A 13,378-nucleotide genomic window follows, 5' to 3' on the forward strand; every position below is an offset into this window, starting at 1 on the left:
AGGAGATGATGAATGGAATTTTAGACCTGTTAACTTTCAAGAGACTGTAGCTATCCATGTGAAGATATCTTATAGGCAGCTGTTGAAATAGTATGGAAATATGGGTGATAGGTCAGTTACAGGCAGAGATTCAGATGTCCCTGACAGATGTGCCTTCCTAGGAGGTAAACATCCAAAGAGAAGCACAGGGGCTGAAGATGGATTATTTCTTTTAAGAAGGGGGCAGGGTAGGGGAGAAAGGTTGATTATGTCACCTGGTATGATTTATTGGGTGTTAGAATTGTCTTCCCTCTCCCAAAACAGCTTCCTATATTCCCGGACGTGCCTCTGGCAGAGATTCATTACTTTGGGTTAATAAGCAATCTCATTGAAAATGCAGATACCCTGGGGAAGGTTAATGCAGTGAGTCTAACTATTAGTCACTCACATCTTTGGGATAAATCCCCTGGGTGAAAGGAGGAGGAACGAATGCCAGAGAAAAGAAAGACAAATAGGGGGGTAGAAAAAAATTGGGGGTTGTGGTAACATGGAAATTCCTGGAGGAGCACTTGAAAGTGGTCAGTAAGCTGAGTGCTGCAGAAGGTTCAAAGGTCAAGGAATGTGAGGACCTAGAAGAAGCCATTGGATTTTGCTAGAAGGCAGTTATTGATGGCTTTGAGAAAGCAGTAGGGGTGCAGTTAGGGAGGGATCAATGGGGAGAAAATGAAGGCAGCAAGTAATTTGGCAATAAAATGTCAAGAAATGAGATATTATGTATAAGGAGCCACATGGGAAGAACAAAGCCTTTTAGGACAGGAGATGCATATATGTTGAAGGCAAAAGGGGAAAAGCGAGTAAAGTAAGGGAGGCTGCTGGAGGGAGGAGGAGAGGAGATGTGTGCAGAAGAAAACTAGATGAGAGAAAGGTTGGTGAGAATGTAGACCACTTGTTAGAAGAGTTAGCTTCTGAGGGTTGCTCTTCTCAAATGGGAGGAAGAAAATGCAGATAGGCATGTGGACAATTGTGGCTAAGATGGCTGGGCATGAAAGCGAAATGGAAATTTCACATTTACCAGTTGCATATCTGGTTAAGGGATTCTAAGAATCCTCATATGTGAAGGGTCTTCTAATGTCATAAAAATGTAGTTAACAACAATGCATTGTGTGTATCTCAAAAGAGCTGGCAGTGAGGATTTTGAATGTATGCACTGTAAAGAAATGAGAAAAGTTTAAGATGGTAGATCATTACACAATGTATACAAGAATTGAAACATGACATTTTACCTTATAAATATGTACAATGATTATGTGTCAATCAAAAAAAAATCGCAAAATTGGGCTGGGGGTGTAGCTCAGTGCTAGAGTGTATACTTAGCATGTATGAGGCCCTGGGTTTGACCTCCAGTACTTTGCACACACAAAAACCAAACAAAATTTTTAAAAAATGTGTTTACTTCTTTGTTTTATGTGGATACAATTAGTTATCCTATTCTTAATGATTAAAAATAATTTTGTGAATAAAAATTCCACATATGCATTAGAGTAAAATACATTTTCCATAACTCAAAAACCACTTCATGGGCTAGGGGTGTTCATTAGTGGTAGAGCCTCTGCCTAGTGTGTGCAAGACCTTGAGTTCAGTCCCTAGTACCACAAAAAAAAAGAAAAAAAGAAAAAAAAAGAAACTACTTCTTTTGCCACTTTTCAAGGTGAAATTTTATTTTTGTTTTGTGAAACTAGAGACTTATTTGTGCCCAGGCCTAATACATTGCACTGGCTGCTTAAACTGTTGACTTCTCAGGTTTATGTATTTGGGAAACAAGTGTGATTATTTATATTTAACTGTTATGTTTAAGAATGAAAGAGAGCCGGGCATAGTGGTGCACACCTGTAATCCCAGTGGCTTGGGAGGCTGAGGCAGGAGGATCACAAGTTCAAAGCCAACCTCAGCAACTTAGTGAGACCCTAAGCTACTAAGTGAGACCCTGTATCTAAGTAAAATTCAAAATAGGGCTGGGGATGTAGCTTAGTGATAGAGCACCCCTGAGTTCAGTCCCCAGGACCAAAAAAAAAAAAAAAAAAAAAAAAAAAAAACGAGAGAGAGAACTTGTGGGTTTATGTCCACGTGAAAGTAAAATTAAACTAGTTTTGTGCTTTAACATTGGGTATTTCTTTAAATCACTGTTAATGTTTCAGTTGATTACGTCAGATCTATGTAACAAAGCAGTGATTCCAAAAATTCTTAACAAAATTGTCCAATTTCTATTCTCCATTTAATATTTTTCATTCCACCTCAGGAAAAAGAGGAGCGATACCTTATGTTATTTTCAAATGTCTTGCTAATGTTATCTGCAAGTCCTCGGATGAGTGGCTTTATCTATCAGGTTAGTAGATTTCATATAAAACAAATGGCAGGACCCATATGAAAACAGGCTTCCATTAAGATATAATGTCTCCACTATGGCATTAAAAGCTCAAGCCAGCAAAGGCAGAATGCTCTGACCCTTCATTGTATTTTAACAGCTTATCAGAACAGATGTTCATTAGATCAAAGACCTTTGTGTTAGTAATGAGTTTGTCCTGATTATCTATTGCTTTGCTTCTGAATTGGGTTTTGAACATACAAATAGAATTCTAAGTCTACAATTGGATAAATTAGCAGCAATATTTTATAGGTCCATATCATTATTGATGAGAAAATACAAAGTTGGCACCTGCTCCTATGATTGTCTTATGACTGTCACATCTCACAATTTGGGTTTCCAAGAAGCAAGTCATTTAACTCCTTAGAAAATTGAACTTCTCTCAGTGTGCTAACAAGATATAGTGTTATAAGTTAGTAATGCCTGTTATATCCTGGCCTGGCCATGACAAATTTTCATAAAATTGAGCCTTGACTTGGTTTACTAATTCATGTGAAAACGTGTTTGAAAAGTAAATTGTTTTGTAAATCCTGATCTTATTGTTTCCCTAGTTTCCCTTTTGCTTCCTTGTCTGATTAAAATTTTAAACAGGGAAACATTATCTATTGACAGACTAGAGAAATATATCTACCTATAATTCAGCAGTGATTCTGGGAGGGTCAGAAAATCTAAGAGAGATATATAAAATCACAGAATTAATGGGAATGTGCCTTTTTTCTGGTAGGGAAAAATACCAGTAGCAGGAATGGTGGTGACTAGATTAGATGAAATTGAAGGGAATGACTGCACATTTGAAATCACAGGTAAGTAATTTTCTCTTTTTCATGTAGCTACTTCAATCTTTTTGGGGATGAAGTGGAGTTTAAATAAATGAATGCAATTATTTTGTCATAAAGTCCATGAGCAAGTTTTATGTGGACATGGCACAGTATATTCCATTTCCTTGGATTACTAGGATACAATGATAGAACAGAGAAGTTTCCTGGTACTTTAAAAGCCTTGGCTTTGCCATTAAATTCAATCTTCCCTTGCATAAGAGCTACTTGTGAGAGCTAAAGAATAACAAAATGGCCTGATGTAAATGTAATTTTCTCTTCCTCTGTCATCTATTCCCAGTGGCAGAGATCCAAAGATGTAGACTTTTATCAGCAGTCTTAACATCCCCCTATGAATTAGCAAGATTTGGTTGTGTTTCCAAAACGTGCTAAAAGGCCATGAAACTTTCTTCACAAACTGAGCAAAATGCCAGATCTTGATAATGCTCTCTGGCATTTTGGGCTATTATTCCTTTTGCCAGACCTGTATGATTTACATGTAATGGCTGCATTTTTTTCACTGATATAGTGTAGCAGCTAAGACAGGGATAATGGTCCCTGGCCTTATAAGTACTCTTCTTTCCCAATAAAAAGCCTTCAATTTTGTATTTGCCTAACTCTTGTTCTGACTTTAATATTGGGGGATACCGGACAATAGTCTCACTTTAGACAATGAACTAGATATACCATGTACTTAAACTTTTGGACTGCTAGTTTGTTCATAGTGACGTTTTACACTACTTCTAAGATTCTGTAAGTGGTAGAAATCAAGTACAGTTTTACAAATCAGACATGAATATTTATTTACTTTATTATCATAGCTTATCTGTTCCTACTATAGAAGTTTGAAAGGGTTATCCATGAATATGAAGACCCCTGAAAATAGACACCCAAGTCTTACTTGCATGAAGTATATTTATGAAGGAGACAAACTCAAGGTTTTCCTTTACTTTTGTTTTGAAATGTTCATAATCCGGTGATGCAGGTAACATAGTAGAGAGAGTTGTGGTCCATTGCAACAACAACCAGGACTTCCAGGAATGGCTGGAGCATCTGAACAGACTGACCAAAGGACCTGCCTCTGGAGGTTCATTATCCAAAACATCATCATCATCGTGTAGTGCTCATTCCGTAAGTAGTCCATTTTTTCTGCCCAGGGATGCTTACTTCAGATGTTGCCTGCTAAACACTTATACAAAGCAGTGAGCACTCCCTTCATCTTTGGTTAGTCTTTATTCACAGATTTTGAAGTACAGTTAAACCTCACTAATTCTGATTTCTCATTGTGAGGTGCATCCCAACTAATAAAAAGTTTCACTTACAAGTGTGCAATTTTGTTTGACAGTATTCAGATACTCTAAATAACTGCTAGCCATGTGTTTCCAACCAGAAATCCTGCTAAGATGTTTTAATGATCAACAAAATTTACTTTGTTTAGCAACTGTTATTTTCATATTAATAATATGCTGAGTAAAAACAAATAGCTACTTCCCTAAGTACTTAAACATTTCCATGTAACCTCACTCATGCTATCACATTTGCTCAATAACCTTCTTCAAAGATAAACTTTCAGTGCCGTCTTCCTCTGAGTTCCTGCATTTAGAATTCATGGAATTTGAATTGATGAGATTTTACTGTACTTGTTGAGTGAAATGGAAGATATGCTGTGTTGTCTGTTAATACTCAAAATCTCATGATGCCAAAATTCCTATTTTGAGCACTGTGCATTGTGGTGATAGAACATGGGCTTTGGCATCCGATCTGTGTTCAAATCTTGTCTTTGCCAACTACTAGCTAGTTATTTCAATTGCTGAGTCTATATTGTATGTTGTTCTGATGAAATAACCTATTTAAACACCTATTAGAGTTCTAAACACATCACTGAACTCAAATGTTGCCTGGTACCCCACTTTCCTCCCTTCTAGAGGAGAAAAAAAATTTGACGTCAATGAAATTGCAGAAGAGAGAAAGGACAGGATCATGGGATGTCGAGTCAATATCTGCTGTTCCTTAGAGACCCCATAATCTTGAGTGGAAAGTGCCAGTTCTCAAACTGGAGACTTTTGTTTTCCCATCTTTCCCTTTCTCTGCCCGACTTTGCTGATCCAATGAAATGATTGTTGTTCCCTTACTGTGTGGCACAAGTTCGGGTTCAGATGGCAGATTGCCAACATCTCATCAGACATTTTCCCAGTCTTTTAGCTCTACTGGACAGCCCCGAGGACCCTTGGAGCCTCCTCAAATTATAAAACCGTGGAGTTTAAGTTGTCTACGACCTGCACCTCCACTTAGACCATCAGCAGCACTAGGGTATAAAGAGGTAATTTTGCTACATATGGTATCAAATGCTTCTGACAAGCTAATCTTGTAGCTTATTCCAAATCCTTCTGTGAGAATGTGCTAGAATTTATGATAGGTGATGTATGTCAGTTAATCTTGATTTACCAGGCTCAGTGATTTTTTTTTTGTTTCTGAATTTTCCATTTACCCTTTGTCCATCTACAAAAATTAATCAAATACCTACATGGTTAATGTGCAGTGCCTGAATTTTTCCAGCCTCCTCCTGAAGTGCCTCTGGTTTACCTTCATGTGATTGTGAGAATCCTTTAAGTTAGTTAACCACGCTCACACGTCTCGAATGACAGCCACTTCATTTGGAGTTGTATTTCCAACCAAACAGACCCAATTCTGCATTTTGGAGTATTTTGACCTATAAAGTAAAATCAGTAAAGTGTTATAGGAGTAAGTCATGAGTGCAAATTATGAAAATGATATTTACTGCAGCAGAAGTGGGAAAAGAAGTCAATAGAAGAAATGTCTTTTTAAAGAGAGCTTTCTTGTCAACAACCTTAAGGGACATTGGATATTTGAGTAGGTGGGATTTCAGGGTGGTGGTTGTTTTTCTCTCAAAGTTGCAGCTAGCTTTCATAACGTGTAGAGCGTTACCTTTTCCATATAGTGGGATTTTTCCCCTCTAACCAGTTTCTAATAGTTTCAGCTTTCAGAAAAGATGCTTGTTTATTAATATCTGTTCTTTAAATAGATCTTGCTGAGAGAAGAATAGGTTTGTGACAGTTATGATATGAGCTTTAGAATTATGGTGCAAAGGCAGCATATCAAATGTGTGTTTCGATGAATGATGCAGACTTAGCTCAAGTTTGAGTGTGCTTTTATTTAAACCACCATGCTTCTGCTTCAATTAATTGTGTCTCCAACTCTCAGTGCAGTTAAAATAGAACAATATCTGGGCATTGGAGGATTTTTTTGGACACTTTTGGCCCAACAAAATAGGAGAGACATTGCTTGAGTTGAATCTTAATTGTTCACCTCTATTCAGAATTCGACCAGAAAACTGTTCCACAGATTTGCTTTGGAAATTAACCTGCAATTCCCACAATTATTTGATTTTCTTCTTTGATTACCTAAAGCAGGAGTGCCACTTCCTAGTTATCTAGGTCCCTTTTTCAATGCTGGATAATTTATAATTGTCAGTTATTATATTCAGTGAAGGTGAGCTTTGAAGTGTAAAGTTGACTTAATCCTTCACATAACTAATCTATTAAAACTAAGGCATGATCACTTTGTTTCTGCTGGGGAAAGATAGTTATTAATGTATTCTTACTATGTAGTGTATATTCAGTTATTTTCAGTTTTTGTTGTTCTTTGGACTTCTGCATGATGATATTGCACCTGAAACTAATGTGGGAAATGTGATGATATTCTTTCTGTGTAATTTATGATAACACTAACATTTCAAATGTTGTTTTAGAATTATTGATAAATGGATTTGGTCATTATAACCATCGACCTCTCACGCTCATCTTCTCTTTCTTTACATATTCATTTTAGAGGATGTCTTATATCTTAAAGGTAAGGGTAGAACAATATCTTTGGCTTACAGTGACATATGTTGTGCTGTAACCTTTGATGAATGAAGCTTTCCTTTATGCTTGTTTTGTCCCTTGTTATAATTGGTGGCTAAAATATGAAGATACAATTCTGACATGTAAGTATTTTCTTCAAAAAGCAGGCTTGTGAAAGATACATATAAAAATGTCATCTTCTATGTAATGCTTTAGAAAGGTCCATTTCCTGATTTTTGAAATGCTGTTTTTTCCTCTTATTTTTGTCACATGTGAGTTTTTCATGTCTGTCTCTTTTTAAGCCTAAGTGGATCACCGTGGCTAAGCAAAAGAAATGAAATTCTTTGTTTAATATATTTTAAAATGCTAATGATTATCTATGCATCACATATGTACATTGCATGGAAAATTTGGATAAGGTAATCATGACAATTTTTCCCTAAGTGTAAGATTTAATCCATTTGCTTGGATATTGACAATGAGCACTTTTTTCAATTTGATGATCATTCATAAAGCAAAAGCAAATTTAGTAATTCCCTTCTCCACTGTCTACTAATTAAAAATATGGTTTTATACATATGTAGTTAAGCTTGTCTGTGGGTTTGTTACTTTTAACCCAGAATCACTTACTAGAAGATTCTTCATTTGGCTTTTCTCTCTGAGTTTGGAAAAATTACTTAATCTCTCTGCCTTAATTTTCCCATCTGACAAATGAACATTATATTCTTTGTGGGACTGTTACAAAAAATACTCTTAAAAGTAGCTTTGAAGCTCTTTGAAAAGTGATAAATGCTCTATTATTAGCTACAATTGTTATTTAATTCCCTTAAAACGGTATCAGTGGGGAACATAAACCAATTTAGGAATATTATTATTTTTTCTTGGGTTGATATCCATTACTTTCTCTGCAGATGGTACCCTAAAGGCATTTGACCTCCTGGAGAATGTCTGCCTCATCTTTAGTAGACAGACTCCATCTCTTATTCTCATATGGCAGTTGAGAGGATAATATCATTGCCTGTATTTTATCTAACTTTGTGGAGTTTATTGGAGTCATTTTTATTATGTATAATATTAAATTTTGATGGACACCTAACTGTCAAAATAAGAGAGAGGCATTCTATTTCATTTAATTTGCTCTATTTTAATTTGAATTTGGGAGAGAATTTTAATTCATTAAGAAAACTTTATCCTTACAGGAGTCCAGTAAAAGCCCCAAAACAATGAAGAAGTTTCTTCATAAAAGAAAGACTGAGAGAAAACCATCAGAGGAGGAATATGTGATTAGAAAAAGTATGTGTTTTATACTTTATAAAAGTTATTTATGGATGAGCTAACATGAGAATTTTTTAAAAGCGCATGATTAGAGAAATTTGTTCTTGGCCTCATCAGTTATATAAATGTATGGAAAGGTTTGGTCATCTCTGAGACTTTTAAATAATCACTTCCTGTCATCTTAGGCAGACATCATCTGTGTCATTTTTATGATACCAAACATTTCACTCCACCTGGCTTACAACCTCTCAAGAAATCTATTAAGGATACTTGTTTCTTCCTCTTAGGTTTTGATGACTGAGATGTTTTCCTGTACAGAGTAGACTATTAGACCTGAAGACTGAAGCTTTTCAGGAAGTCTAAAGTTCAGTGATGTTTTCCGTCAAGGAACTGGCCTGCTGACATCTAGAAACAGGGCTTTATTTAGAGGCAGGCTGCAAAGTCAGTTTGCCAATCCATACATATTCATTTAGCTATAAGACTGTGGCTAGGGAACTTTGGGATGCATGTAAAAGAGCAAGTCTCATAAAGAGGTGGCAGTAATGTGTGTATTAGTAAAAAATATTGTTTGGATAAATTTTTGTTGGACTCCAACTTCTGCATGCCCTGTCCCCCACACACACCTTGTGGGTGTACATCATATACATCAACTTATTAACAGGGTGCCCTCCAGTCATTTCAAGAATGAGTTGGGGAGGTGGGTGAGAAGAAGGAGAGTCAATGAATATGCCAGCTGATTGGAAAGATGAATGGGGGTTATTGTGGAAACTTTCTAGAGAAGTTGGGCCTTGAAATTTAAAGGAGATGAAGAGCTGTGGTGTATTAGCTGGGAGCTGAAGCCAGTACCAAGACTATGGCTCTGATTTTGGCCTCTGAGAGATGACAGTCTAGAGCTCTGGGCTTGAGGAGCAGGCCTCTATCAGTGCTAAGCTCACTGAGGCTGACCTCAAGACTGTGTAGGGTTGCTATCACTCTTCTTGAGCATGAGGGTCAAATAGTTGTTTCTACTGCCTTTTAGAAACATTACTGATCAGAGAGGCTAGTCCTCAGCAGTGAAGTGTGCTGCATCATTTTGAAAGTTCAGAAGCATTGATCTATGAAGTCCTTTTTAATTAAATTTGACAGGTACAGCTGCTCTGGAAGAGGATGCTCAGATTCTTAAGGTGATTGAAGCCTACTGCACCAGTGCCAATTTTCAACAAGGTAATGCCTCAAGTAGATTGCTCCAAACTACTTTCCCTAATAAATGTTGTTTCTTCTTTACTGTTCTCTGTCTCTTAGACAAAAAAAGAGAAGCAATGCATATTGGGTTGCAGGGTGTGGAAAGCAGGTGACTGGGTGCAGAGGAGCTGTGCAGGACTGCATCTTTCAGATAAGGTGGTTTCAGCTACTGAGAGGTTTGTTTACCACTGTTGCTTTTCACCCAGAAAGAGATGCAAGAGAGAAAAAGTTGGCGGTGATCGAAATGAAAACAATTTTAAAAAGCCATTCATTCTCCTTTGAAGTACACAGATACCTGCACCAGCACCAGTTAGGAATTAAAGAGCCCAGAGAGTTCCTGTGTCTGTTGTGAACTGATGCTAATCTCATGTTAGAGGCAGATTTGGAAAGGAAGTCAAAATACTATCTTTGATCAACTGCATGTTTAAACAAACAATGCTTCACCAGACTCAAGTTTCAAAGTTGCTCTGAAAATCTGTAAATGTAGCAGTGCAGCAGGGGCTGCTCAAAATGTATGAGACTGATCAGGGAGATCTTAGGTGAGGTTATTTCTCTATACAACTTGCAGGTAACAAACTGAAAGCTGGATAATGTTTTCTGATGCATTCTTGTGCTTCATAAAAGCCAGGTCACATGGATAATGTCTTTTGTCTGCCATTCTCATAGACATTCAGGATACTGATTATGAGGTTTTCAGATTTGAATAAGAAACAAATGCCCCATAATGCTCCATTTCTACAGCCACTGACTAATCCCTTGGTGTGGGAAGGGACTTTTTAAGCAGACTCCTTTGACATATTCTTTCAAAGTAGCACATCTTTGAGACTGGTCAAGAGGAAAGCATGCCACATGAAAGTCAACACATTTGACCATGAAGGGACACTTTCTGCTTCACAGACAAAACCTGGCTGTGACTTCAGTCATGTCCAGTTTTGATAGCAAGTTTGGAGGATGCAGAAGAAGAAAGTGAGAGCAGTTTTTATCATGAAAGTTAGGAATGTGAGGGAGACAAGGAGACGCCAGGAGCATATGCATACAGAATATGACCTCATCTTTCTCCTCCACCACTTCTTTTCACTTTTATAGAGTTCGCCCATCTACTCAGAGGTGAAGGCATAAGCAGGTGTCCTGGCCTAAATATAGGCACGTTTTTGCTCCTTTTCCCTAGCCTCCCTTTTGCATGTTTAGCACATGCCAGGCCCAGTTATATGTCCTGTTTCCCCAGAACTGACCACTCTTGCTTTTGCTGCATTCATTTATCAGCCAGACTTATGTACACTTATTATGTACCAACAAAGTGCTGTTCCCTGGAGAATGTGGAGACACATCTCACCTCATGAAAGCAGGGCATGATCCCGTGAAGGTAGTGAGTGTACACACCTCTGAAGGAACTTGACCTAGAAGAGTCAAGGCCAGTGACTCAGAGAGACCAAGGATTAAGCACTTGAGCTCATACAGGAAGGATCCAGAATGAGGAGGAGGTTGGAGATTCAGGAGAGCTGTTTGGTCAGGCCCCCATGTCTATTTTGTCACCTTTACTATGCCAGAGCCTGGAGACAGACTGAGCAGAGAGCAGTGTGGATACCTGAGACTTTGCTGCTGGCATAATGACCTCATTCTACCCTGAATTAAAACAGTCTTCAGTGACTGGGCATGGTGGTGCACACCTGTAATCCCAGCAGCTCAGGAGGCTGAGGCAGGAGGATCACGAGTTCAAAGCCAGCCTCAGTAACTTAGGGAGGCCCTAAGCAACTCAGTGAGCCCCTGTATCTAATAAAATACAAAAAGGGGCTGGAATATAGCTCAGTGGTTGAGTGCCCCTGGGTTCAATTCCCAGTACCAAAAAAAAAAAGTCTCAAGTGATCCTCCATTCCCTTTTATGACCATAAACAGAAGAAATGAACAGGAATACTGCATCTGGCACCTTTCAAGAGCATTGTTTCTCATGCAGTGCTGCTTTCAACCTGATCTTTACTAAAATTATAGAATAGCAAAGCATAGGATATGGTGTGAATGTCCTAGAGAATTGCAGGCATGGAGAAATTGCTAGTTAGTTCTCCTGTAGGGAAGGCAAAACAGGAAACTCTGGGAGTCTTGACTGAGAACAGCTATTATAGTGAGTATTTCATCTTATTTTTCTGAATTCAAAATGCCCCCCCCAAATTAAATAATGTATTTTAGCATTTAGAGTTCCTCATGGCAGGAAAAATAATCAGCAAATATTCATATCTGAGTGCAAGGTAGCAGGATGCTGTGAACAAAGACCCTGCTGTAATGCTAGTGGAAAGGAACTAATGCCTACAAATAATCTTTGTTAGTCACTCATCCCTCTTGCAACCCTCATTTGTAGGTGCTCGCAAAGATTCTGTTCCACAAGTCTTACTCCCTGAGGAAGAGAAACTCATCATTGAAGAAACCAGAAGCAATGGCCAGACCATAATTGAAGAAAAGTGAGTAGAGCAGGTGACACCTTTCCTGTTTTGTCAAGGAACTGGAAAGGAAATCTAATCCTCTTTGCTGAGCATGCAGTTGGGGGCCTTGAAAGGGCTTTCCTCCCTTACAAAGGGAAGGAGAAAGGGATAAGGAGTGGTGGAGTGACCAGAACCCTCCAGAGAAGTTCCATTTGGAGCCAGCTTCCCCAGATAGTAAGCTGCTTCAGAGCACTCAAGAGTACCAGTGCTCTGGATGGGTTTAGCAGGTATACAGGAATGCCATAACTCTGATTTCCCTGCCTGGAGGGGTACCTCTCACATTTTTTTTTTTATTTTTTTTTTAATTTTTTTTTTATTTTCACATTTTTTGAGTTAGGGCTAGACTTTCTCATGTTGGATCTCAAAGTCCTACAGTAATCCAGTGAGACAAGCATGATTCTCACCACTCTTATAGATGAGGAAACTTAGGTTCAGGGAAATTATGTCTCTGATCTACCTTTCACAGTAGTGAGTGTGACCTAGAGGTTAGATACCTTCTGGCTCATAAAGTAAACACAAAGTAGTTAAAAAATTAATTTGTTTAATCTTGAGTCATCTCTGAAGTCAGACCTGAATTTGCACAAGATAGCACATTTCAAAGTGCTTGGCATCCTCATGTATTCTTACATCTGGTGTATAAAGTGATATGGCAGATATGGTAAAGCACTTGGACTCAAGAGACCAGGCCTGGTTCAACTCCTGATTCTGCTACTCATTAGCTGTATGACCTGAGGTAGCTTCCTTCACCTATCTGGGCCTGTTTCCTCATATGTTACAATATGGATGATAGTAATGCTTTCAGAGTTGTATGATGGAATATAGTTAAATATAAAGGCTAGTACATAAATATAATAATAATAATTTTTATTATATCTGTATTAATCTTCACAACTTTCCTAGGGTTTCAGGGAATGTGGTTTTATCCCCATTTTATATGTGAAGAAGCTAAGACCAAGAGAAGATGAGAAGGAAACTGGTTACCCAAGGTTAGAGGACTAGTAAGTGGCAGGATCTGAACTGGAATGTAGATCTCTAAACTCCTTTTTCAGGGATGGAGCCTGAGAAGAAAGACTGTTCTGCAACTTAGCCAGGGTACTTCCTCATTTTTTGTAACATATGGAATAGTCCAGAAATAATGCCCTGATTTTGTGTCATATGAGGTCAGTTAGGGTCGGGTAAGTGAAAAGCAATGGTTTAGCAGAGTTATGGTAGTACAGACAGGGCCTTCTGACATCTCTCATTATACATTAAGTGATATTCATTCCTCCCTAAAGCCACATAAATACAAACCTTATGATGGGAATCTGTAAAAGTTGAACTCATAGAAGCAGA

The 13,378-nt window shown here is 38.1% G+C and overlaps 1 protein-coding gene across 11 annotated transcripts in view; it reads left to right on the forward strand.

Moving 5' to 3' along the window:
• ARHGEF6 (Rac/Cdc42 guanine nucleotide exchange factor 6) overlaps positions 1 to 13,378 on the forward strand; it is a 130,704-nt gene that overhangs the window by 112,468 nt on the left and 4,858 nt on the right. For 4 of the 11 annotated variants that reach the window (XM_079124589.1, XM_079124586.1, XM_079124587.1 and 1 more), the window contains 8 exons: positions 2,276 to 2,362; positions 3,126 to 3,204; positions 4,202 to 4,347; positions 5,399 to 5,536; positions 7,066 to 7,086; positions 8,279 to 8,372; positions 9,480 to 9,557; positions 11,926 to 12,025. In XM_079124589.1, the coding sequence (XP_078980715.1) occupies positions 2,276 to 2,362; positions 3,126 to 3,204; positions 4,202 to 4,347; positions 5,399 to 5,536; positions 7,066 to 7,086; positions 8,279 to 8,372; positions 9,480 to 9,557; positions 11,926 to 12,025 (743 nt within the window). The remainder of the gene's footprint in view (positions 1 to 2,275; positions 2,363 to 3,125; positions 3,205 to 4,201; positions 4,348 to 5,398; positions 5,537 to 7,065; positions 7,087 to 8,278; positions 8,373 to 9,479; positions 9,558 to 11,925; positions 12,026 to 13,378) is intronic. The other 7 variants (XM_079124591.1, XM_079124590.1, XM_079124588.1 and 4 more) reach the window with 5 other exon arrangements.

This window comes from Sciurus vulgaris (assembly GCF_902686455.1).
Source record: "Sciurus vulgaris genome assembly, chromosome: X".
NCBI classification, from domain to species: Eukaryota; Metazoa; Chordata; class Mammalia; order Rodentia; family Sciuridae; genus Sciurus; species Sciurus vulgaris.